The 26,891-nt window shown below is 53.7% G+C and overlaps 1 protein-coding gene across 4 annotated transcripts in view; it reads right to left on the bottom strand.

Moving 5' to 3' along the window:
• Nucleotides 1-26,891, bottom strand: part of DAB2IP (DAB2 interacting protein) — a 160,617-nt gene that overhangs the window by 52,605 nt on the left and 81,121 nt on the right. For all 4 annotated transcript variants that reach the window (XM_054727046.1, XM_054727044.1, XM_054727045.1 and 1 more), the window contains exon 3: nt 23,464-23,612. In XM_054727046.1, coding sequence (XP_054583021.1) covers nt 23,464-23,612 — 149 coding nt within the window. The remainder of the gene's footprint in view (nt 1-23,463; nt 23,613-26,891) is intronic.

Genomic DNA, 26,891 nt, shown 5'->3' on the forward strand with positions numbered 1-26,891 from the left:
GGGGTGGGAAACCTTTTTCCTGCCAAGGGCCATTTGGATATTTATAGCATCATTCGCGGTCCATACAAAATTATTAACTTAAAAATTAGTCTGCTATACTTGGTCAAACATCTATAATAATAAAAGCATAATATGCTAATTAGACCAGACGCCCTTCCAGACAAAGCCGGGGCTGCAATGGCCCAGCCCCTTGCATGAATTTCGTGCGTCGGGCCTCTAGTTTAAATATATTTTTATTGATTTCAGAGAGGAAGGGAGAGGGAGAGAGAGACAGAAACATCAATGATGAAAGAAAATAATTGATCGGATGCCTCCTGCACGCCCCCTACTGGGGATGAAGCTCACAACCTGGGCATGTGCTGTTGGCTCGAATCAAACCTGGGGCCCACAGGCCAACGGCTCTATCCACTAAGTTAAACCAGCCAGGGCTGGTCAAACATTTCATTGCGTGGCAGGGCCAGACCAAATGAGCGGGCCTTATATGGCCAAGACCTAAGGGCCGGATGTTCCCTACCTCAGACTCAAAAGAAACTCAAATCTGGATTATGGAGGGAGTGGCAGATAGGGCAGATAGGGTGGAGAAACAAAGAAAAGCAATGCCTGCAGGCCCAACAGGAAGAAACCCAGACGGGCTTTGGCCGGAGCAGTTCTAACCCTCAGAAGAATGCAAAACCGGGCAGGGGGGAGGGGAGTGAGCCCTCTGGAGCCCGAGGGCTTAGAACTTCCAGTGCCTGAGGAGCTGCGCACCCAGCAGGAGAGCAACTGCAAAGGGAAGGGGAAGGGGAAGGTGACGCGCAGGCCTGGACACAGGACGGATAGGCAGCCCCCAAAGCCGTGTAGTTACTTACACCTTTGCTAAAGCGACCTTTCTTCCCTCAGCTCTTTCCCGACCAAAGCCTCTCCGTCAGGGTGACCATGCTGGGCAGAAGCAGGAGACGCAGCTGCAGCGGGCATTTCACACCAACGAGGCTCTTCCCTCAGCGCGTGGCCCCGTCGGTCCTGCAGCTCCAGGCCCCTTTGGCTCCAGTCCCCTAACTGTCCTGAACACGTTCACGCAGATTCCCACGGCCACACCTTGGCCCGGATGGCTCCCTGGCCTTACGGATCCTCTCTGCCCACCTGGTTTCATCCAACCTATGACGAAGGTCTCGAAAAAGTATAGGCTGTATTTGGTCAACATGCATGTTTTGTTTAGCCCACATAGTGTCTGACATTTTTGGGTTTAGAACCAATTGCCAACATTTAAAGATGTGAAATTTCAAAATGTCACCCAAAAAACGCTAGATGTCTGCTGTCTCTTTATAAATCCAAAGGCCCAGTGCCACGGCTTAGTGGCAGCTGTCCCCCTTGGCAGGACTCACACTCTCCAGGTTGCCAGTGTCTACATCTGGGACGGCCCCAGCCAGTGGCTCCTGTGTGGCTGCTGGCAGAACATGGGGCAGGACACACACAACACATCTCCCAGACACACAGTCAGGACATCAGAGACCCAATGCCACACTGTGCCCAGGATCTCCTGATCTCTACTCGCTTCCCCAAAAGACCCCAAGCAGGGAGGGACAGGGCAATGCTCTTCCGTCCTGGGTCTCCCTCCCACGGCGGGGCACCCCTGCAGCGGGACACTGGGGAAAGCCTCCAGGGCTCTGTCCAGGTTCTCACGTCAACATCTGACCTTCGCTTCAGTGGTTGTGTCTTCCGGAGGCCAGTCAGAGCAAGAGCAGGGATCCTGCCGTCTCCACGCCTCTGATAAAAGTGGCAGGATTCTGGGCCAGCCCACAGACACTGCTCCCAGGATTTTTGTTTAAGTGAAAAAGGAGAAATTTGGCAGCAGGAACTGACCAAGCAAAGCTCCCTCGATGCCCGCCTGCAGGAGGCCTGCCCCCTTTGAAGCTGGGAGCCAACTCTTCCCTTTTCCTGGGTTTTCAAGGTCAGACTCACATTGGCAGGAAGGGCTGGTTCTCTTTGTTCTCCTGCCTCTGACTTACCTCAAACACAGTCAGCAGGGCAGTGTCAGAGGAGGCCCGCCCTGCTCCTGCTGCGGCGGGAGTAACGAGACGAGCCCCAGGGACCCTGCTTCCTGGGATACGGGTCTCCATGGGCCTGGCCTCCCCGGCCTGGGAGTGTCACTCTGGTTCTCAGTGAGGGTGCTGGGTAAAAGGCGGGTCGGAGAAGAAGGAATAGGCGACAGCCCAGAGCAGGAACCTGCTAGGAGGATGGGCTGGGAGATGGGCTTGGCCTGGCTCTGCCCCTCCCCGATGGTGATGTGACCTCAGGCTACTTGCCTCCTCTCTCTGAGCCTCTGTTTCCAAACAGGGAAAGACACCTAATCTGAGACATTCAACCTCCTAAAGGAACTGGGAGGAGCTTTGTTGGTCGTGAAGTGCCACCAGAGTTAATTACTCCTGCCCTTGGCGTAGCACCCACAACGGCATAGTTGGGGCTCACTGTATCCCTCATGTTTATTGGGTCCTTGCGCTGAGCCAGGCTGCATGGAAGGGGCCAGAGGCCCAGAATGAAGGAGGTCTATCCTTCAATGTCATACTGTGAGAACTGCCAGGAAGTAAGGAAACGAAGGCTGTGAGGCCCACAGCATACCCTGGGCTCTACAAGGTGGGAGCAAGGGACCCACGCCGTACAAGAGCTCCACCTCTTGGCTGCCGGGCTACAGAGGCCAGAGTTGGGGCTGCCCAGCTGTAAGGTGCCTGCCACTCCACCCATTTCCCGTCAGCCTCATTTAAAGAGAGTTGTCAGCCTTGGTGAGCAACCCAGTTCTGTGAAGGCGCCCGTGTGCACACACACATCTGTGCTGTGTGCATTTGGACCTGAGTGCCGGGGAACTAGCAGTGACACAGCACCTGTGTGGCCAGACCCCTTGCCATGCCTTTTATATACACTGTCAGTGACCTGCACACCTACTTGGGGAACAGTGAGCTTTTAAGAGATAAAGCATCACTCTGGCTGGTGTTGCTCAATAGTTACAGCACTGGACAGCACAATGAGAGGAGCAGGTTCAATTCCCGGTCAAGGACACGTACCTAGGGTGTGGGTTCACTCCTGGCGCTGGTCGGGGCCCGTGCGGAAGGAAGGCAACCAGATGATGTATCTCTCACATCAATGTGTTTCAATCTCTCTCTCTCTCCTCTCTCTCTCCCTCTCCCCTTCTCTCCCTCCCTCCCTCCCCCCACCGCTTTCCACGCTGTCTGAAAAGCAATGGAAAAAAATATCCTCAAAAAAAGACAGCGCCTGGCACGGAGGAAGTGCGCATCTTCATGCCCACTTCCTCACTCTTGGCCTCAGCTTCTCTCATGTGAATGACTTCTCCTTCTAAAGCCCTATGAATGAGCTCGGTCACGTGCTCTATGGACGGGTGCGGAGGGGGGGGGGGGGGGGGGGGATTTTCAGGTTCACCAAGATTCTGGAGGACTGGGAAGGTGCCAGACACTGCTTTGTTCTACCCAGGACAGCAAGCCAGCAAGATGAGTACAGCTCAAGAGATCCCACCAAGTGCCTGAGCTCAGGCCGCCTCACTTGCTATGGGGGAACAGACCCCATAATAAAGCTCAGGAAATGCAGAGCAAAGGGAAGTCTATCTGGGATGAGGTGGGATGGGGACAGGCTTCAAGCAGGAGCTAGGACTTGAAAGACAGGATGAAAGTAGGAAGAGCAGGAGGAAGAGGAGGCATTCAGACAGACGGAACAAAATGAGACAGGGAACTCTACGGCACAGTAACGCTCACACAGTTGAAGTACCACTGCACCTGTCTCAAGGCACTCTGCTAAGCTCAGCTACAAATCTCAGCTATTCCTCTCCACAGCCCTCCCAGGTAGGAATTGCTATCATCCCCATTTTACAGAGTTAAGCAAGTTCCCCCAAGTCACAGAGCTGGGATTTGAACCGGGCATGCGGGCTGCATCTGTGCGAGTAAACAGGGATGAGGAGGGCATGGCTGCTCAGGGGAGTGGGGAGGCAGTGAGGATGAGAGTCGGGGGGCTCCCGAGAGACTCATTAAGACCTTGGAAGCCAGGCTCCGTTTTCCTTGCGGCCAGATCTTGAATGGAGCCCAAGCCAGGCCGATGTTATTGATGAAATCCTGTGAGGCTGACCCCACCCACGCATGGCGTGTGCAAGCCAAGAGAGTCCGAGGACCCCATCCCTGCACTTCCTTTGCACACTCTGCCCGAAGGATGCAGGAAGCTGCTGGTAATGAGTGAGCGAGCAGGGGAGGGAGCTGGAGGCGTGTAGCCAGTCAGGAGCCACGGCTGTCAGCGGCCACACCGACAGGCTGGTGCGGAGCTGTTGCCAGGGCAGCCCAGAGATTCTGCCTTCACAGGCAGAGGGATTTAGAACTGGTTGCTCTGTCTGGGCAACCAGCTTGGGGGTGAGTGCCTGGCCTTGCCAAAACCTCAACACAAAGTGTCAGGGGCCTGGTAGTGGGGCCACCGGCACAAAAGGCCATCAAGACAGAAAGCAGGGGCATGCCTCACATGCTGAAAACAAGTCCCTTGTCGCCACACAATCCTAACAAGGACCATGGCTGGGGGCTTGAGGCTTCTGGGCCAGGAGTTCCAACAAGCCAGGCTCATCTTGCAGGATGCTCATTCCTGAATGGTACCTGCCCCTCCAAGGAGGGGCCTGGACCTGTGGCACAGGCAGCCATGGGACTAGAAGCGGGGAGGAGAGAAGAATGATGGAGGATGGGTGGAGCTAAGATGAGAATGATCCAAGGAAGGCAGGACCCTGACTGGACTCTCACCCAGGCCTCCTCTCAGTGCCCAGCACCTGGCTGCCACAGGGCAGGGTCAGACACAGCAGCTACAACAACTCCAGGCAGACGGTGATGTTAGTTCAGAAAGCCCTGGGTACTGCTAAGTTGTATGTCGGCCACTCTGAAACATATTAAGGCAAATGACTGACACTGTAATAAACATGTGTGAAACATTAAGTGAACCTACCCAAGGCCAGATTTGCAGGGGCCCTGATCGGGACTCCCGCGCACCAGGGGTAGCTACGGCACGGCAAGCCCATTAAACAGTTTTCTGAACAACTGCAGTAGGTAGGATGCAGTGTTTCCACTGTGCAATGAGTGGCTTCAGACGTGACCAGACAAAAAGGCCATAGGGCATCGCCAACCTGTCTGAACCTGCCCTAAGAGCCAGCAAACTCAGCAAGCCAACCCTTTGCAAGTAGCCTCTTGGGGTCCAGAATTCTGTTTGCCCCGAGTACCATCACTCAAGGGAAGACCCTGTCCCCCAAGCCACGAAAGAGATTGGCAGTTCCCGCAGTGAAAAACTGTGGCATTGCCTGGGAGGGAACCTAGGGTGCAAGGTGCTTCTCCAGAGTGGAAGGACAGAGGGTGGGGGGGGGCTGCCCGGCTTTGGAGAGGCCGTGGGCTGTCTCTCTGAGAGTTCCTAAACCACGTGTGCACAGGGCAGTCTTCACTGAAACTCTTCCTGGAAGCTGGGGGCAAGGGAGGCAAGAGTCCCACCTACTGCTAACCGTCAGAGGCTACATGTTACTACATGTTACCAAAGGAACATGACAAGAGCTAAGCAGCCGCCTTGACCTGGGAGGGAGAAAAGCGGAATGACAAATCAGAATCGTATGGTGGCGAGCCACCAGGCTTTCTGGTGAGCAGCCCAGGTTGGTCAAAGACCAATGGAAGGCACGGAACCAAGCTAAGGGGACAGCCCGCTGTCTACCTGCGAACAGAGCACCTGTGAAAACAAGCAGGTCCCAGGGTGCCCTTGTTGGGGTAGAAACTGAGGGATGGAAGACTCTGGAATTCATCCATAGCCCAGGTGGAGGAAAGAGTGTGGGATAAGCCTTGGCCTGGCCCCTTCTGCCTCACATATGCCTGGGCTCCTATGTCATGTGGCCTGAGTCTGCCACCACAGGGCGACAAGGACTGCCTATGAGGAGACCCACGATTTGGTACCCAGAGCCGGAGCTGTTGTGGTGGCTGGTGTCAGAGCTGTGAGTGGGTCTGACATGCCTGGCTTTCTCTCTAAAGGAGGAACTGGCTCCAGGAGGAGCAGGAACAAGACCAGAAAGCTGACCTCGGGGCACCAACTCCAGGATGCCACCAGTGCCCCCCTCTGGGAGCCTCAGAAGTGCTGGGGCAGGGCTGGACCCTATACCTTCAGGGCCAGGGCCAGCCCAGATCTCCCAGGAACCCCATAGGGGATGCCCTGCTGTTTATCTGAAGAACTAAGCACATTTCTTTTGGAAGTGAAATCTGAGCAGGACAAAGGGCCCTCAGCGAGGGCTCTTCAACCAGACCAAATAAACACTCAGCCTCTCACCAGGGGCAGGGCAGAGCCAATCGGATTTGAGTTGGGGCTGAAACTGGCTCTCAGCCAACAGCAGTAGCAAAGTACCCCAGGCCAGTTCCGAGTTCCTGCCTCGTCTGAAGCTCAGCTGCCCACCTGGCTCTGCCCTACCAGTGTCCCACGAGGCACGGTCAGGCCTGGATTCCCAGGCTGGAGCAGGCAATGGTATATCCAGTACCAAGGTTACTCTGCAGCCTGATAGATAACCTGGCACCCCCATCCCCACCCCCCACCCCTGGAGGCATGGGATCCTTCCAGAGAGGGGGTATCCAGAACTGCTAGCTGGAGGTCTCGATGCTTGAGTGGGTCTCAGAGTCACACAGGGGCTTGTCATGAGCACAGTCTCTGGGGCCACCCCTAGACCTGAGAATTGGACTCCTGGGTAGGGCTCTGGATTCTTTCTGCCAGGTTGCCATGGCACCATGACGCTCAGCTATATCCAAGAACCAAGACAGATGGGATGACCTCTGATGCCCCCAATGCCTCCTTCCCAGTGCCCACAGGAATGCTTGGTGGCTCCCCATCTGCTGCTGAACTTCCTAAAACCCTTGGAAGTCCACAGGTCTCTAAGTGCCTCTGGCTGGCCACCCCCACCCACCTCTGCAGGCAGGCCGCAGGCCCCAGATGACAGGCCCGCTGGGAAGAATGGCAGGAAATAAATCAACCCACTTCATCGAGAAGTGTGCTATTAACAGAGCTTTTTCAAAGAGGAGTCATTAGTCAACATGTGTTTTGATCATCAGAAAATTACCCAAGTTTTGTTGCCTTGAAGAGGAAGCAAAATCCCAACAAGGCAGAGAGGCCTGGCTTTGGGTTGGCAAACCCCACCCCACCTCGAGTCCTATGCCTCCCCAGATTAGGAGATTCTTAGGCAGCCCTCTGCGGAGCCCAGACCTACAGGAGTGAGGTCCCTGACACTGGCTGCAGAGACTCCCGCAGGGCGGCAGGTGCCAGGCCAGCTTCCTGAAGCAGGCGGGCATGCACCTCAGCTTGGAGCTCCACAGGCCTGGGTTCAAATCCGGACTCTGCCACATAAAGGCTATATGATCTTGGGCAAGTCTTTTAACTTCAGCTTGGGTTTCGTCACCTGTAAAGTGAGGAAGTATCTACTTCTTAGGATTGCTGTAGGGTTAAGATCACAGGGACCTTTTTTTAGCCCCTCACTCCCAGACCCATTGGGTCTGCACAAGCTCCTCCAACTGCCTAGAAGGCTCTTCCCTGAGAGCTCAGCTCGTTCCTCTTTTCCTCAAGGAAGCTGTCCCCACCACCCCACACATCAAACCCTCCTGTTCTGGGCTCTCAGTGCCTTCAGGGCATGTGCCTCAACTGCAATTTACCTGTGGGATGATTCATTCCAGCCTGTCTCCTCCACAAAGGAGGGACAGGCTGGTTCTGCTAAGCACTGCACCCTCCACACTAGCATCGTGCCTGGCAGAGAGTGGACCATCTCCTCAGGAGTAGGCCACTGAGCTCCCTGTCCCATCGCTGGCTCCAAACTTGACCGCTTAGGAACTCCCACTTCCAGCCCCTTCGACATTCAAGTCAGTGCCCTGAAAGGGCCCTCCCAGACCTTCCGGCACCTCTGGAGCCTCAACGCCACTAGCTGCTGCTTCCTGGGACTCGGCCTCACGTGGTTCTCCAGACTTCTCATAGTAACACCTTCGTGGAGTTTCAGAAGCAAGTCAAAGTCATTTGCCAACTATTTTCTCCCATTAATCTCACAATGCATTTGCTATTTTCCCTCCATAATGACTCATTTAGCAGCAACAGAGCAATTAGGCAGACCACAGAGTATCGATTTTCTAAGTGGGAGAAATGTCCGTACTAACATCTTTCATGCCTGTCTTGGGCTGTCTCCTGCTACATGATGGGGTGGCTCCTGTGAGGGCTGGGCCAGATGTGCTGGCAGGATTCTGGGGTCTCAAACAGAAGCTCAAAAGCATGATACGTGCAAATGTGAATGTGCGCACATGTGATATGATAAAATGATCATGTGACATATATGATCCCATGTGACCTCAGAACCCTAAGACATCAACACCATTGTCATACCCATTTTTTTGTTGTTTTAATCTTTATTGTTGAAAGTATTATGTAAGTCCCCCTTTTTCCCCCATTGACCCCCTCCAGCTCGCCCCTGTCCCTCCACCCCCGCCCTAGGCCTTCACTACCCTATTGTCTGTGTCCATGGGTTATACATATATGCATACAAGGTCTTTGTATCACACCCATTTTAAAGATGAGGAGACAAAGGTTCAGAGATTAGGTGACTGGCCCAGATCACAAAGGAAATTAGGGTGCCAGATCCATGTGTCAACAGAAGAATTCTGTTCATTAGGGATCAAGGTAAATGTGTCACTTGGGGGCAATGCAGTTGGTCCCTTCGATGATGTGACCCAAGGAGACTCCTGAGACATAAAACAGTTGGTGGAGGTCCTGAAGTCACCCCTCAGCCTAAGTGCAACCTCTGGGCCTACCTTCTGTAAACAGGCTGTCCTTGGCCACCCACCAGGCCTGGGCATGGCTCTCAGAAAGGCCTGCAGAAAGACACAGCAGCTGGACACCCCCTGCCCTCCTCCTCCCCACAAGACAAGAGCCTACCCACCCTATGGAAAGAGAGGGCAGAAGAAAAGGGTGAGTCAAAAATGGTTTGATGAGCAGGACATCTGATAGTTTTATGCCCATTATCTGTGTATGGCTCTGAAACCAGGCCTTGAAGCTGAGATATTATTAAACAGGGTTTTAGCTTGCCTACTTCCTACCCCCAGAAACTTACTCTAAGCAATCCGGGATGGGAGCTGTAGGAGCAACAGGTCCCCAAAGTCCGAAGGACCAAGGCCAGCCAACATACTGACCTTTACCCAGAAAGTAAATTATATATATATATATAATTGATTTGAGAGGAAAAGAGAGGGAGACAGAAACATCAATGAGAGAGAGTCACCAGTCGGCCACCTCCCGCATGCCCCAAGCACGTGCCCCAACCGGGAATCAAACCGTGACTTCCTGGTTCATAAGTTGATGCTCAACCACTGAGCCACACCAGCAGGGGAAGGAATAAATGGTTTTTTGGTGGCCAAAGAGGTGAAGATCCATCTAGCAGACATTGGTTTAACTGCCAACTCTACCACCATCTATGTGTCTTTGGGTGAGATAATTACCCTCTCTGAGCCTCAGTTTCTTTATCTATAAAATGGATGATCCCTGCCCTGCCACCTCCCCAACTGGTAGGAGGGCCAAGTGGTAAATGATAAAGTGCCACATAAATGCTGGCTAGACAAACTCAACAAAGAGGAAGGTTTCCAAGGGTGGGCACTGTCAAGCAATGGCCTGGGCACCGCCCCATCTCAGGAGATGTGCAAGCAGACGCTGGACAGTCTGTGTGGATGGAAAGCAGAGCATCCTATACATCCTCCTATACACCCAGATGCACACTAACATATTAAAGGCTCCTAGGAGTCCAGCATTGAAGAAATTTAACTTGTTTTGGTCCATTGGTTGCTTCCCTCACCTGTTTGGACTATGGAATCCTCTTATCCCAAGCACCCACCCATTAACATCTGCAAGAATGTGGTGTTCTGTGGAACTCAGTTTGGGAAACAGTCCTATGGGCACTTTGGATAGTGACTAGGGGAGGTAGGGAAGACAGCAGGCCTTTCAAGTACACCCCTGGCTTGAAGAGACTAAGGACCTCTCTCAGTGTCAATTACATGTCAGGAGTATAGCCAGCCCTCAACCTCCCTTGGCCCAGAGAGAAAATCCCCTTCAACAAAACAACACAAAAAAGGACTTAGAAACCTCGAATAGGAGTCACTTCCAGGCTACCCGGATCTTACCAAGGCCCAAAACTTGAAGGGACTGAAGAAAGGCCTCGAGCTGAAATGCCTCCCTTCCCCTGCCTTTGCCTGAAAACGCCCATCAGTGCCCTTACCTGCTGGGTCAGCAGTGCCTCCCCAGGCTAACCAAAAAGGACGCCAAGTCTCTACACCAGTTGATCACACTTCAGAGAAGAACTTGTGGGACCAACCACACAAAGCGGAAGAATAGAATCCCAAGTCATCTGTGTGCTCGAGACCCATTTGTGGGTCCTGGAAGACAGAAGCCTGTACTGCCAGCCCCGCCCAGTGTGAGCGACATGGACACACCCCCTCCAATCCAGTGCCCTCTCTTCTCTCTGGGGGGCTCATGCCAGGAAAGGCCGAGGAGTCCGGGAACCATCAGCTCCCTGGAAGAGCTCTGGCAAACCCACCCATAATGGTGCAGACATTGCTCCCAGCAAGGACAGAGCTTTATTAATTATTCAGGGGACAGTGCAATTATGCAAATCAGTGGGCAGCCTCTGCCCGATTGCTGTCTTCCACAGGAGTCCAGTGGGGGGTGGAGATGCCCAGAGCCCAAGCAGCTGGGTGCCAGGAGGGAGCCACCCAGCCCACAAAAGGGGAAATAAACCCCTCCAGGCTCTGGGTCCACAGAAGCCAGGCCCCACCCCCCACACAGGAGAGCTGGCAGCTGCTTTGAGGAACAGTTCCGAGGACCTGGGGATACACATCCCAATAGCTGCTTCTGGGCCAGCAATGCCATCACTCAAGACTTACTCCCGTGGGTCCTAAAGGCATGGAATACTTCCAAAGTTGCCTCCTAAGAAGCCCACTTCTAAGGAGAGGTAACACTTCAAATTAGTGTTTATCAAAGAATGTTTGGCAGACATTACTGTTCCGCAGATGCTGCCAGCCGCTCCTGGGGTGAGAGTAAGGGTGCGGGAACAGAAGGCCCCAGACTAACCGAGGTGAGACTGCAGGACCCCTCAGGGCCTTCAATGTCCTGGGTCCTAGAGTGAGTCCCTAGAGTGAGGATGCTCACACACCTGTGGAGGAAAACGCCTAGTCTCACCTCCAGGAACCGAGTTTGAGAACCTTTGGACAGATTGCTCACTAAAGCCCGTCAGCTCCATTACCCTTGATCTGAACTCCCTTAGAGCAGGTTTTCACTGCTCTCATAGACAGCCAAACATGCGGACTTCACAAGCCTCGGACAACGGGACGAGACCACCTTGAGCAGGCCAGAATACCCGGCCACGGATGACCACTGCCCCACAACTACCTCCAGCGCCCTCTCCGAGGCCAAACAGTTACGCCTGTGCCCAGTGCCATCTCAGGTCCACAGACAGTTGGGTCAGCAGGGAGCCTGGCTGCATGATCAGTGACCCGCAGCCAGTCTTGCTGGAGGTCTCAGCACCAGACTCTCCCATCCTCCCTCAGGTCAGGACCAGACAAGGCCGGGGCTGGTTGGGGGAATGCCTGCCTGCCCCCATCACTGCTTTCTCTTTACCCTCCTGGGCAATGATGAAAGTGTCCTCTATAAGCTGACCTGGAGAGGAAGGGAGGTGCTATGCAAAACCAGTGTAACCTACCCATGACCTCTTCCACCTGCCACACCTCACCAGGCATCATAAATCAATAGATTCAAATGCAGCCACAGCTCGTCAGCTCTGCCGAGAAGAAGCGATGTGGGGCCCAGAACCCTGGGGCAGCCCACAGAGAAAGACACTTATAATCACTGATCAATTATAAAAGTAGGGGGCAGTCACCGAGCCAGCCCTACCCTCACATCCTGGGGGTCCCACCCCCTGAGACCGGGAGACAGGCCTGCCTGCGCTGCCACCCCTACCACCTCAGGACTTCAGCAACAGAAGCCCCTGCAGTGCTCCGGGTGGCTGGGACACTCCTCCACCCCACTGACAGCTGTTATGCTCTCTCGGGCGGGAGACAGTAAAGCACTCTGGAAAGATTTAGGTACAAATCCCATCTCTGCCACTCACCTGCTGTCTGACTCAGGGCAAGTGGCTTTCACTTGTTGGACCTCCCTTTCCTCTTCTGTCAAATAGGGAGAGGGCAGTACCGTGCAGTAGTTAAGAGCAGACTTGGGAGCCAGGCTACTTGGGTTCGAATCCTAGGTCTGTCATTCCAGCTATGCACCTCCTTTTCTGACTGTAACCCAGGGATGACAACAGTGTGTATCACACAGGCTTTTGTGAGGATGAAGTGAGTTCCTCCCAGTGATGTGCTGAGAGCAGGCTTGGCCCACGGGGTGTGCTCATCCTGTTAGCTATTCCACTAGAGAGGCCCTGGCCCTGGGCCCAGAGAGACCTAGATTCTAAATTCATCCTGAGGGTAATCCCCAATAAATGATTTCACCTCTCCCAGGCCAGTTTCGTCACCTGTGGGAGTAGCCAGGAGGACCAGAGATGACATGCATATGACACACAATGCTTGGCACACAGGAGACTCTTTCTTTGTGGCAGGCAGTTCACGGATGGTATTATTGACAGAGCATGTCGTCCGTAAAACAGGGCATCTGAACAGATGCGTGGTTGATGGCGGGCTTTTCTATAATAAGCCAGACCACCCGGGTTTGAGTCCCAGCTTGGCTACCTACGAGCTGTATGACGGGCCCATTGTGCAGTCTGTGTCTTGCCTCAATCTTCTCTATAAAATGAGGGCGGTAACAGTCTCTATCCTCCTAGTGCTGTTGTAAGGACGAAACGAGAAAATGAACAAGGCGCTGGGCATGGAACCTGGCCCATCATGAGTGGCCACTCCAGAGCACTGGGGGGTTATCACAGCACCAAGAGAAGCTGGGGGGTTATCATAGCACCAAGAGAAGCTGGGGGATTATCACAGCACCAAGAGAAGCTGGCCGTGTGAAGAGTGCAAAGATGAAACACAGTCTGTCCCACGGTGGCCACCGCTCCATTCTACAAGAGCCCTGGGCTTCACGGCCTGAAGGTGGTGCAGCAAAGCCTCGGCAAGACTGGATGCACCCTGGGCTAGCTGCTTTCCTTCAAGGAATCCCAGAATGCTGGCTCCCAACATATCAGTCTTGGGTTTGTGCTTTGTTGAGATGGGGAAATTGAGGCTCAGAGAGACGCAGTGGCTGGAGTTGGGCCTTGGACTGGCTCTGAGTGACTGACACATCTCCTCAGCAAGCGGCAGTGTGGGGGTAGGGCTTTGAGTAAGGCAGCCATGAGTTCAAATTCTAGTTCCACACCCCACGGCCCAGACTCCTCCTCTCCTCCTGACACCCTCCTCCCCAAACCCTCAGCAGGTACCTGGCCTCCTCAGTTAGGAGGGCAGCCCACCCCACCTGACCTGGCCTCTCCCGGCCGGCCACTCTCCAGGTGGGGGTCAAGGGCACCTGGTCCAGCCCCGAAATGTTGGCTAGTCCTGTTCCCCGGGCTTTCACTCAGTGGACCTGGGCTTGAACAACCATGGTGTCACTCTCTCGATTCTGGTAAGTGACCCCACCTCTGTGGACCTCCGTTTCCTCACCTGGAACCAGGGAGACAGCAAGAAGAGTGAGCCTTGTTGGCACAGGTGGGCAAGCACTGGACATGACGTTAGCAGAGAAGTTCCAAATCTAGATCTGCCCTTCACCCCTCTGAGCCTCTCCACCTCCCCTATAAAATGCAGGTCACCTGACTGCTCCAAGCATACTTGGGAGACCCGGGCACCTTCTTCCTGTGCGAGCACAAGAGGGGCTCCTGGGCCCTCCTCTGGGATGGGGAAGGTTGATTTCAAAAGGCACCACACCCATTCACTGCTGGTGCGAATGTAGACTGGCACAGCCATTACGGAAATCAGTATGGCGGTTCCTCAAAATATTAAGAATAGAGTTATCATACGACCTAGCAACCACTCTTCTGGGTATCTACCTGAAAAAAATTAGAAAACATCTATTCACAAATATATATGCACCCCTATGTTCACTGTAGCATTATTCACAGTGGCCAAGACATGGAAACGACTGAAGTGTCCTTCGATAGAGGATTGGAAAAAGAAGATGTGATGCATACATACTATGGACTACTACTCAGCCATAAAATGAAATACCGCCTTTTGCCACAACTTGGATGGATCTTGAGAATATCATGCTAAGTGAAAAAGGTCAGAAAAAGATAAGAACCATATGATCTCACTCATATGTGGGACTAAGAACAACAAATGAAGAAACAAGAAAAACAAGCAAACAAAAAACTCACAGATATAGACAACAATATGGTGGTCACCAGAGGAAAGGGGGTGGGGGTAGTTTAGGGTAGAGGGGGCCAAATATATGGCGACAGAAGATGAATTAATTGACTTTGGGTTGTGGGCACACAATGTAATACACAGATCACGTATCATAAAAATGAACAGTTGAAACTTATACAACCTTATTAACCAATGTCACCAATAAATTAAAAAAAAAAAAAAACTTTTGAAAGGCACCACAACCATAAAAGGAAGGGTCTGCATGCTAATGGGGGTATGTGGGGCGCCACCCAGGGAATGGACTGCCTGGACATGGGTCCCCCAATGTGTGATTCTGGACCAGTTACATCCCCTTCCTGGAGTTTGTTTCTATATTTGTGAAATGGGAAACAAAAACACCTCTCACCATAAGGAATCATTAAGAACACAGCGTGGGCAGTTCCTAGGCAAGTCACTGGCCCACAACTAGGGCAGAGTTCCTGCCCCTCTGCAAAAGAAATAAACTTAGGGCCGTGGTCGGCAAACTGCGGCTCTCGAGCCACATGCGGCTCTTTGGCCTCTTGAGTGTGGCTCTTCCACAAAATACCACGGCCTGGGCGAGTCTATTTTGAAGAAGTGGCGTTAGAAGAAGTCTAAGTTTAAAAAAATTGGCTCTCAAAAGAAATTTCAATCGTTGTACATTTGGCTCTGTTGACTAATGAGTTTGCCGACCACTGACTTAGGGCAACAGTTCTCAAACTGTGGGGAAACTCAATTACTCCACCAGACTCTAATTCAGAAGGTCTGGGATGGGGCCCAAGAAGCTGCATTTGATCAGGTGTCCCAGGCAATCCCTCTTCACACTGGTTTGTGAGGATGAAGGGTCAGTCCTACTGGGCTGGGCTTGGCCTGTCAGTCCTACTCAGAGGCCAGCCCCTCTGCTTCCAAGACAAGAGTGGGGCTGCAGTCAGTCAATCCTGGGGCTGGGTGTCCTGATGAGATCTGGGGAAGTTGGAAAGGGGGGAAGAAGGCAGGAAGGGGAACAGGAACAGAGTGGGCGGGGCTGTGAACAATCTATTAATCAATCCGCTTCACTGGAAACAGAAATTGTTAAGGCTTGCACATCCTTCACGTGCTAACAGTCTGCAGCTGCAATACAGTGCTTTGATTACGAATGTCAAAAAGACAGAGCATGAAATTAACTTCCCCTTAGTCAGTGGGCACAGGGAGCCGCCGCACTAATTCACTGCCCTCATATGAAACCCCCGCCACGACACCGTCGCATTAAATCAGGGCCTGTGCTACCAGAGTGCGTCTATAGCTCTGCCCACTGCTCTCTTTCATAGTCATGCCTGGCCTACCAATGAGGGTCCAGAGGATGCAAGAAAAGTCAGGGCAACAGGCAGGTCCAAGGGTTAACTGGGTGGCGGCCAGAACCAGCTGGGACGGGGTCAAAAGGGGGCCTCTCCCATGGGGGCTGCCCACTAGAAGAGGGAGGTGGGGAATCACTGTGGCAGGAGTAACTCACCCCACAGAGCATCTAGCTGGGCCAATTCCTGCCCCCCTGGCCCCTCTAGAGAGACGGGAAAACTGAGACTCGGTGGCTTTTCCAAAGTTGTCCCACAGCATAGAGCCTGGCCCAGGAGCCTCGTTCCTGCAGCCCCTGAACTCTGTTCGCTCTAGGTTGGCCTGTAGCAGTCAAGGGACAAGTGGCAGCATGGGAAGGGCAGCAGGAGGGTGAGGGTGGCAAAGCCTTGCTCAGGCTGCCTTTGGGGGAACCCCTAAGGAGGTCCTGAGGCTGCCCTCTGGCTCCTCCCCTCCGCCAGCACAGGAGCACATTCACCCAAGGCACAAACTTAAAACCTCCCACCAGCCCACCCAGGCCGCCGCCATCAGCGGAGGTCTTTGAGGGGACAATAGTGGGGGTACAGGGAGGTCCTATTTTTGGCATACTCCGAGAATCAGGCTTGACCTCCAGCCTTGAGGTCACTTCCTCCCACCCTTCCAATGCCCAGGATGTTCCCAGGCAGACTGCCAGGGATCTTTGCAGGTGGGGAATCCTATCTCCCTGTCCTTCCCCTGGGTCCTCACCCCACCACCCGCCTTGCTCATAGGGGACCTCTGGTGCACAACTGGTGGCTTCCATAAGGACCTGGAAGGTTCTTACAAGTGCATAGCTGGGTGGCAGGCGGTGAGGCCTGTAGACAGGACTGGGTGGGGAGCCACACATGCCCACAGAGGATAGAGATGCCCTCTATCTCAGAGGGGAGGGAACACAGGCCACCCCCAGCTAGGAAGGGAAACTTCCACATCATTTCTATCACAATAATATCCTTGGGCTTTCAGCCAGTGCTCTGAGGTGGGTGGGCAGGCATGATCACAGATGACTCCACACTGAGCACTAGGGGAAGGAGGGAGCTGGCCCCCGGTAGAGATTTAGCCTTTCCAGAAGGTGCCTCAGGCAGTCGGGGAGGAGGGAGAGCACAGGGGGTCTGTAGGCAGCAGCCCAAAGTACCCTGGAAGAGTAGGAGAGGGGTCAGTTTCACTGAAGAGTGGCCAGTGACTGTCCTTCCCACAGCCTTGGGCGTGTCGCCTGGCTGCAGAGGCCTCAGAGGCCCGGGAGGGGGTGCGGGTAAGGAGGTACAGCCTCGCCTCCGTCCAGGCTTGCTATCCACAGCTCCTCACACAGCCCACCCCCAGGTGGGAATGCACCCAGGCCACTCCTCAGAGGACACCAGAGGATCTTCACGCAAAGGGAGCTTTTCACTCCCCCTTAGCCAATCACAAGGGAGTGGGCGGCAGCGCAGGTTGGGAGAGGCCAAGTGTGCTCTGCCGCCAGGGAAGGAGTCACCGGGCGCTCCGGAGGGGAGCTGGATGTTTTCCTTCTTGCCTTTTCAGTCTCCCTAGGATCTCTTCTGTGGCCTTCTAAAATAGCCATTCATTAGAGCCTGGTAATTAACTTTCTGCTTCAAGTAATATTTTGCAAAGGGATTCCATTAAAGAGTCGATTTGCGTGTCCTCAGACATGGGGCTTAGAAATAGGCAGAGTTACTTGGGGAGAATGTGACGGGCCCCACAGCACCCCTCAGGCCTGACACCCCAGCCTGGGCTCTGCTGGCACCTGAAGGCTAAAGGGAATTAAGCAGGAGGGCTGCTGTCCTGATGGCCCAGGTATATGCTGAGCCCTGGAAGGTTCTCCCCAGGAAGGTGGGCGGTTTGTCACATAACAGGCCAGCTCAGCAGCCACACACCCAGACAGAAACTGCACACAGATATGCACATGTGAGAGCTCAAACACAGAACATACTCTATACACATGTACACAGAATAAACAGACACAATAATAATAATGGTAGTCAACACTTATTGAGCACTTATTAGATTGAATCATATGCCCACATTTGACCTACAAAAACAGCCACTTCATATGGTTCAACCCAACATGAAGTGCCAAGCACTATTCCAAACATTTTACATGTCATTACTCATTTCAAGTGCACAGGCATGTACAGGGTATTTACATAGAGCAGACACACAACACTCATGAGGGCAGGTGTGCACTTGCAAGACATACACAAATGTGCACACACAGACATACATATATCTACAGATGCCGGTACAAAGAAAGGCTTCTCTAGTCTTTGAAACCCCAGCCTGGGGCTGATCACATTCTCACTAGCTAATTTCCACCGTTCCTAAAAATATTGCCCAGCTCGGATCTCTGGAAGATACACGAGGGAGCTGCAGATCTAAAAGGAGGGTGATAAAAATGAGAAGGCAAAAAATAAATTGGTTCTTCTCTACGTCCGAGTCGTGTTCTGTAGCTTCCCCCTCCCTCTCTGGAGACGAGGCTCAGAATCACCTGCTCACGTGTGGGGCTCGGGTCAGCCTTGCTGCCAAAGGTGCCCACGGGGCTCCAAGTACAATACTGCAGGTGGTCAGGACCCGGAGGCAAGGCCTGGCTTCTGTGACAGTCCCACCTCCGTGCCTCTGTGCCCCTCAGTGTCCCTGAATCTAACAGTGCTTTCACTGCCCACCTACCCTGTAGGGCGGAAGACCTTTCCAAGTGCTGTGTCTACACCAGGCCTCCTTACGATAATTATCGGATTAAGAATTAAATCCGATTCCCTTACGAAGAGGCAGGGGGAAGGGGAGGAGAGAGAGGAGAGAGCTGAGAGCCTTCCTTGTAGATAATTAATGAATTCCCTGCCATACCTCTCAGAAGGCAGAGGCCCATTTAACAAAGATCCACCTACCTGGGGCCTCTCAGAGCAGAGGGAGGCCGGCCATACAAAGCAACCAAGAATCCTGCCAGGGGCTTGTCAGAAGGCAAAGGACAGGAATAGACAAGACTCAAAAGAAAAAGCACTTCTGGCCATTAAACTCAGAAAACAATATTCAATCACTAGCAAGGAAAGAAATGCAAATAACAAAGAAACACCATTTTTTTTTCTGCCTATTCAAATAACAAAGATTGTTTTAATGATGACACCAAAATGTTTTTAAGGGTGTGAGGAAACAGGTGCTCACGAGCACTCTCAAAAATCATTGGGGCAGTGTCAATTATTATAGGCTTTCAGGGGGAGGCATGTCTATCTATTCTTAGACTTAATAATTCCATTTCTAAGACTTTATCCTAAGGAAACAATCAAGAAGTAGACAAAGATAAATATTCAAGGATTTAAATACCAGTATTATTTTTAATAAAAGCTAGATAACCTAAATGCCCAAATGATTAAAAACAAGTATGATCCAACATTAGATGTAACTTTTAAAGCCGATTTTTCAAACACATATAGTAGAAGAGATTTGCTTCTCCAGGTGTAGAGAGGAACTAAGGTCACTCTGCCCAGCTATTACTTGTGTTCAAGGTAACAATGACCCTCTTTACAGCCCTTTTCACCTTACAAGAGACAGCAACATCTGATATCTCCCTTGAACCTCGAAATAACACCTCAGGATTACTTGTTTTTATTCCCATGCTGTTGATGAGAAAAGTGAGGCTTACCAAGATGAGGTGACCTTTCCCAACCAATATTAACTACCACTTATTGAAAGCCTGCACCATGCTAGTCTAGCCGCTTTTGCATGCTATTACTTACTGAAATGTTAGAAACACTTAAATGAAATGTGCAAACCCAGTGTTAGTTGCAAATAAAATAGCACCGAACAGGACAGACACTTCCTATTAAATATGTGCTGAATATATTAAGATTAATGTTTCCACCAACATTACCATCAGGCCCATTTTACAGATGTGCAAACTGAGGCTCAGAAAAGTTAAGTGACTTGCTCCAGGAAAGCCTGGCTTCAAATCCAAAGGTCGCATACTTCCCATTATGCCTAGAAACTGTCTATACTGCACAGTCACCCAAGACCCAAGGGAAGGCAGAGAAGAACAGGCACTGTCTATGGTAGGGGAAGGAGGGCAGGCAAGAAAAACCAGGCCTGGATGCCCAGCCCCTCCTGCACCTACTGTCAACACTAACGCAGAAAAACAGATCCTGTCTTCCATTTTCCCTGCTCCTCATCAAGTTTCCTCTCCCCGTCCAGGGACTACCTCACCCCAAGTGGCAGAACCAATTCCTACCTACTCAGGGCCAGTTGAGGGTCCCTGAAAGCCCTCACCTGAAATTTCCAGTATCTCCCTTCCTAGTCTCACACTGCCTAGAATCCCACCATTAATAACTTTCAGGTATGGGAACTCAATTCCTGGGAGGGATAATCCATCTCTAACTCCTCACACAGCAGCTTTGCATCCCTGCACCTGGGCTGCCCATGCTTATTTCATAAGCTCTACACTGGAAGAATGGGAAGGGGGATACAGTCACTGCAGAATAACTACAGGTGTAGGGGAACAGGTAGGGAGGCAGAGAGGACATAATCCCAGCATGTGGGGGTGGGGAGAGGGTCACCCAGAAACAGTGTCAGGGAGAAAAGGGATGAAGACAGCATAATATTGCCAGCTGACCCTCCTAGCTACTCAGGAACATTAATAAATAAACGGGTGACTCGGAAATTATCTTCTGGGAAGGCAGAACCACCACATCCTGGATCGCCTTTTCCCCACATTAAAACAGCCTTGTAAATGAAGCGGCAACATTTCCAGCCTGCAAAACAAAAATGCTTCTGCCAGCACACCTTTCACCTGGAAAGCCTCCGAGCAGCATTCATTTCCGTTATCCAGGAGAAATGATTACCTGTCCTTGGTGCTTATTTTCAGAACCTCCAAAGGAACCTCCCCCAGGCCACTTCAGGGGATTAAATACAAAGGCTCAAACCTGACCTGTAGCCCTAAGACCCCCAGTACCCAAGTGTGCCCACCAAGCCCTGGCTGGCCTAACCCCAGCCTCATAATTAGACATCAGCCCTCTCTCCCAACCAGCCAGCCTCAGTGCCGCCACACCTGGGGCAGATTCCGTTCTCAGGGAGGTTTCCATCCTCCAAGTAAGAGAATTCCAGTGCAAAAAAATAACCTTCCCTGCACAGCAGTTTGTAGAGCACACAGACAGCATGCAACAAAACCACTTCAACAGCCACAAAGCAGACAGGTTTATCCAAAGTCGAAAGAGGCCGCCCTCAAGTGCCCTGTGCTGTCTGTCTACATGGGGAGGCCACAGGGACCAGGGCTCACACTTGTCACCTAGAAGCCCCACCCTCTTCCCTCTTCCCATGTACATCCCTGAGACTGGCATCTATGCACTTACCCTCCCCCACCCTCCGCCCCCAGCAGAAGGCGTGGCAGCCCAGTGGGGGTCCCATGAAGCTGAATTCAACCCCCTCCCTGTTCCTAAACCAAGCCAAAGATTCCTAAACCAGCCTTCAACAGCACAACCACACCAAGCCAGAGTACAGGGAAGTACCTCACTCACCCAGGTTTGACCAAGAGCTTTGCGGGAGTTGGGTCACCATAGTCGGCTTTACTCACTCAACTCCAAATAGGACGACTCCAGGGGGTGCCCCAGAGAAATATCTGCCCATCCATCCCAGCAGCAGCCAATGAGTCTATTTCTAACCAAAGCAGTAAAATAAGAGACCCCAGTCCTAGCCAAGCCTATTTCAGCTCCAAGGCTGGGAAGAGAGATTTCAAACTGTCTCTCTCTGCCCGTCCGTAGGAAATCTCCTGTGCCAGAGAAGCCACCAAGCCAGATTTTGTTTATAGAAAATTAGTAAGACAATTCCACACCACTGCCACTGCCACTCTGCTCCAACCACTACCGTTTACCACCATTTCTAGAAATGGGCTGAAACAGATTCACTCCCAACCACCCCACTCCGAGCCCCTCCAGCATTTGGCAATGCTGACCTGAGGCCACGCTGGGAGGGACCTGCTCGGGGGCATCTCGGCCATGCCCCAACCTCCAGCCAGGGTTGCCGGCCAAGCGTTCACCAGCTTCTCGGTGCAGGCTCTCCACGGGAAGGAGGTAAACATGGCATGCACGCTGTCTGCTCCCGGGAGGGCAGACACACTCAGAGGCCGGACTGCCTGCTGTCTCTCTTGCTCCCCGACAAATCAACACATGCACACAAAACGGGGTACGTACACAAGCCCCCGCATGCGGGTGCAGAGGGTCCTGACCCCCGCCAAGGAAAGCGCAGAGAAAGGCATGTTCCTGAGGGAGAGAGCCGGAGGCGGGGCCCGGCGTAGGGAGGAAGGCAGCAAACCCGGTGGCCTGACTCCGAGACAATAACAAAGATGGGAAGCGAGATTTTCAAAGACGCAGTGGCTGCACCCAGCACTGAGCTCTGGCCTGGCTGCATCTGCCTGCCACGGCACGCCTGGTCCCCTGGGGCACCGTGGCCATCAGAGAAAGGCTGAGGGTCCCGCCTCGGGCAGGGCTTGGCAGCTGGGGCAGGAAACTAGCTACAGGCAGCGGCAGGATGCCCTGGGAGGAGCAGCTCTCTGGCTGGTAGAAATGAAAGGTCTGGTAATTCTACTGGGGCTACTCTCCGGAAAGATGCTAGGGGTCAGTTAAAGTCACTCAACCTTGGGCAGGAGTTGGGCTATAACTTGTCCTCCTTCCCTTGCGGGAACCAAAGGGGAGCAGAAACACATTTTCATTCCTCCCGTGCCTCCCCTACTCGCCAACTCGCTGATCACACACAAGGCACAGCCCTATTAAGGCAGATGCCAGCGGCCTGAGATGTGGGGCTGAATGGTGCCTGCCCGTTCTTTCGCCTCCACTAGCTGAGCAGGGAGGGACACGTTCTAACCGGCACCAGAATCCATCGCTGTACCTGTGCCCAAGTGGAAAGGTGCGGTGGCTGGCAGGGCTCGAGGAGTGTGACCTGGGCCCCGAGAGACTGTGCCTGCCCAGTGCCCCTACAGGCGGACAGGATGGCTTGCCCTTGCGAGCTGAAGCCTGCTCAGCTCCCGGGGACTCCAGGCAGGCTGAACTACCTCCTCCCTCTCCTCCTCGGGCCCACAAGCCACCTCCCCCTGGAATTTCCACACCCTGCTCCTGGCTTGCCCAGGAAAAGGAAACAGGGAACAGGAGACACCCCTGGGAGTGGAGAGGTAAGGAAGGGAAGCAGCTGCCCAGACTGGAGAGGCTAAGGCCCTTCTTCAAACAGCCTGCGGCGATGCCCTGAGCTCAGGACCCCGGCACCGCCGCTCGGCTCACCCCAGCCCCCAGAAGAGCGTGCGCCCTACTTAGAGCAGATGTGCCCCCTAAGCGGCCCAGCCCCCTGCTCCTCCCCGCCAGATGTTCACCCTTTTCCTCGCCACTGGGTTTCAGCAAAACCCAGCAGAAAATGCCTTTTGTATCGGACACCCAGGGGCTCCAGAGGCAGGGAGGGTGAGTCCGGAGGATGGAGGCGCCACTTCTGCCCCCAGCTCCGGGCACTGCAGCGCCCGGGAAACAATGCCCACCTCGGCAAGGCGAGGCAGGACTTCTCGCCGAGGGCACTTCCTGCCCGGCCTCAGGGGGGTAAGAGAAGGGTCCACCCGTCGTACCCCCCAGTCCGTGGTGGCCCCACAAGTTGCCGGAGGGCGGCGTGGCGCACCCTCCCGCTTTCAGCGCGCTCCAGCGCTGGCTCCGGCTTTGTCCCCGCGCCCTCCGGGGCGCATCCCGGGGCGGCGGCGCGAGGAGGCCGGGTCGGGCGGCGGCGGCGGCGGGCTCACCTCTCATTGTCCGCGGCGGAGGAGGCGGCGGCGGCGGCGGCGGCGCTCCGGAACCCCGGCAGGATGTGGCGGAAGCTGTGGTTGCGGTCCAGCTTGGGCTGGCTCTTGGTGCGCTTGATGGAGCCCTTGAGGCGGCGGCTGAGGAAGCCCTGCGCGCGGGGCGACAAGAAGGGGAAGGGGAGGCGGGGTTAGCGCGGCGACGGCGCTGGGCCCGGGACCCGCGCGGGACCCGCGCCCCGGCTCGGGCGGCCGCGCGGCCGAGGGCGGGCGCGGGCTCGGGCTCGGCCCCAGCAGCTCGCAGCCCGCGCCGCCCGCCCGCCCGCCGACCGAGCGCCGACGGCCCGGCCCGCGCAGCGAGGCCCGGCCCACCCCGCGCCGCCCGCCCGGCCCAACCTAGCCCAGCCCAGCCCGCCACATCGCCCCCGCCCCTAAGCCACTGTTGCCATGGCGACGCGGAGCCGAGTCGCGCCGGCCGCGGCCGAGGCTGCCCGAGCCCCCCGGGCGCCAGCGACAGGGAACGAGGGGGCGGGGCTGCGGAGGGGCGGGGACCACCCCCGGGGGGCTTGGGCGACCGCGGTCTCCTCACCTCCACCGGGAACGAGGTCACACACCCCACCCACCCACCTTGAAAAATCCACGCCTCCCACACCTTTCCAGATGAACAAACTGCCTTCCTCCACACAACCCCGGTTATACAGATCGGGGTAACGAAGGCTCTGAGAGCAGGTGTGAGGTCCTCCAGGGGCCGGCCGGCTACCCTGGCCACCTGGACCCTTAACCTGGGTGCCCTTCCTTCCGTGGATAACCATCCCTGGCCCTCGGGGTGTAGCCCTTTGCTGGAGACTTAGTATCCCAGCCGGGGCAATCACCTTGGGTTCAGGGTCCCTAGTGCCTAGCTCAGGGAGAGCCAAGGGGCTGAGGATTTGCTGAGTATCTCCATTGCATGCTTCAAGATTTGGAGCCAGGTCCCAGGGATGTCGGGGCCTTGGTTAGAGGGACAGCTGCCTGGGCCCATTCATGACCCATGGTGGAGAGGGGTCTGCTCCTGGTAGGAGTATGGCAGACCTCAGCTGGGGGGAGGGCGTTCAAGCCATTCCTCCATCTACCAGACTTCCCTGGACTCAGGACAGAGCTTAATCCCACCTCCAGCCCCAAGAACTCCTAGCCCAATAGCGAGACAGGTGTTCAATACTGAAATGCAGGCTGAACCAGCGCTCCCTTTGTAAGGGAATAGGAAGATTTGGAGCCTCAAGGGGCCACAGCCTGGGGTGTTCTGAACTTGGAACACACAAGATGCTGGAAGGGGAGGAAAACTGGGGGCTGGAGGGAGGTTCCCCGAGGGAGAATTTATCTGAAAGGCTCCGGGGTTTCACCACCCTATCCTCAATTCCAGGTGAATGGGATATTAACTTATTTGTACATGATCTGAACATCACATTTAATCCATCACATAATAGAGGTTAGTTTTAGGGGCCCTCTCTGGTCCAGGGGGGAAGGTGGACATTTTCTATGGGTCATGCCCTGTGCTGAATCTGCCCCTCTTTATGGCCCCAGCACCCTGGACATAACAAGGTCAAACATTGGTTGTACACATCATCTCATCACCCCCACAGAAAAAAATAAATAGATAGATAAGAAGGTAAACCTTGCTCAGAGAAGTAAAATGACTTTCCCAAGGACACACAGCTTCCAGGCCAACCTAAAGCCAGAGCTTTTCCCACAGGATCCCCTCTTCTGCCCACCCTCTCCATACTTTCCTTTTCCGTTCTCCCCTTACTTTTCCCTCCCACTCAATCTCTCACATCCATGGAAGACCTATCCCTGTGGCTTCCGGTCAGAATTCTGCACATCCTACAAGGCCCAACTGAAATGTCACCTAATCCAGAAGGCTTCTCAGGCCGTGGACTCCAACTCCTCTCACCTCTGCAGCTCAGAGGACCCACCCATGAAGATGCTCTAACCAGCTGCAATTCACCAGGCATCTCTTAGGTGTTAGCTGCAGGGGGGGGGGGGGACTCTAATCCAGAGGGGTCACCCAGAGGGCAATGCCCAATGCAGAGGAACCACAAATGGTGGCAGATCAGGGGACATTAGGCCCTCTGGGAAACACAGCATGAAGACAGGAACCCACACCTTCACACAAGCTCTGGACTCTCCAAATCTTGGCCTCTTGCCAGGTGTGGGGGGAGGGGAGATGCACCTGGTTCACTTGGATGGGTTCTTCTCGAACAGGTGTTGTTGTCAAGCAAGCTCCCCCAATGGGTTTGTATCTTTTCTTGTTTTTTATTTTCTACACTGATGGAAATTTCACAATTTTTACACCCATGTGGCACAAAGAACCACAGGACATGTTTCACCATTTATGTTGCTTATTATGTAGCAATATTGACAGCTTTACCCATATTTTTAGTGAAAAAAACATTTTTTTTCTCCCTCCTAGGAGATTGAGTGAGACATGTGTCACTTCCTCTCCCCACCTTTCCTAGGGTGACACTTAATGCTCCTCTGACAAGCAGCCTCCCAACTGACCATGACCTTAGGGACTCAGACTCTCTGTAACAGTCACTCATTCACCATTTACTAAAGCCCACTATGTGTCAGACACAGTGACCAAGATGGCCATGAACACCAGGTGAGCAATGTACAGATTAAGAGGCCAGAGAGCTCAGATCATGGGGAGCGTGATTCTTTAGGACAGTGGTCGGCAAACTCATTAGTCAACAGAGCCAAATATCAACAGTACAACGATTGAAATTTCTTTTGAGAGCCAAATTTTTTTTAACTTAAACTTCTTCTAACGCCACTTCTTCAAAATAGACTCGCCCAGGCCGTGGTATTTTGTGGAAGAGCCACACTCAAGGGGCCAAAGAGCCGCATGTGGCTCGCAAGCAGCAGTTTGCCGACCACTGCTTTAGGAGAATCGGGAGGACCCCCATTCAACTCCCACCACACTGCACCTGTCTACCCTTGTGTCCCCCAGAGGACTCAGCTCATGTCCCTGCCTATGGCAGGCTGAACAAATGCTCATCACCCCAGAAAGCCACCGCTAAAAGGGGACTCGGATCCAAAAGAACGCATTATGAGGGTGAATGAGGCACCAAGGTCACATAGCAAGGCTAGTCAAGGTTAGTCCAGTTCCCTGCTCTGGCCAGCCTCACAGCTTGCTTACTGACCTCTTCGTGGGGTGGAGGGCCAAAGGTGGCTCCTGACTCAGTCTGCACGAAGGAAGCTGAGCCTTTTCTCCTGCTCCTTCATGGGCAGGTCCCCAGACATTATTTCTGGAGGCAGCTGCAGCCCTGAACTCAGGAAAGAGAGACTGGCGGTCTTCCAGACAGGAAATCTTGTTCTAGACCCAAGTCAACCGTTAGTGAGGGGCAGTGGGAAAATCATGTTCCTTCTTTAAGTGAAACAGGTTCTAGGACTGCAGC

This window comes from Eptesicus fuscus, chromosome 15 (assembly GCF_027574615.1).
Source record: "Eptesicus fuscus isolate TK198812 chromosome 15, DD_ASM_mEF_20220401, whole genome shotgun sequence".
Lineage (NCBI taxonomy): Eukaryota > Metazoa > Chordata > Mammalia > Chiroptera > Vespertilionidae > Eptesicus > Eptesicus fuscus.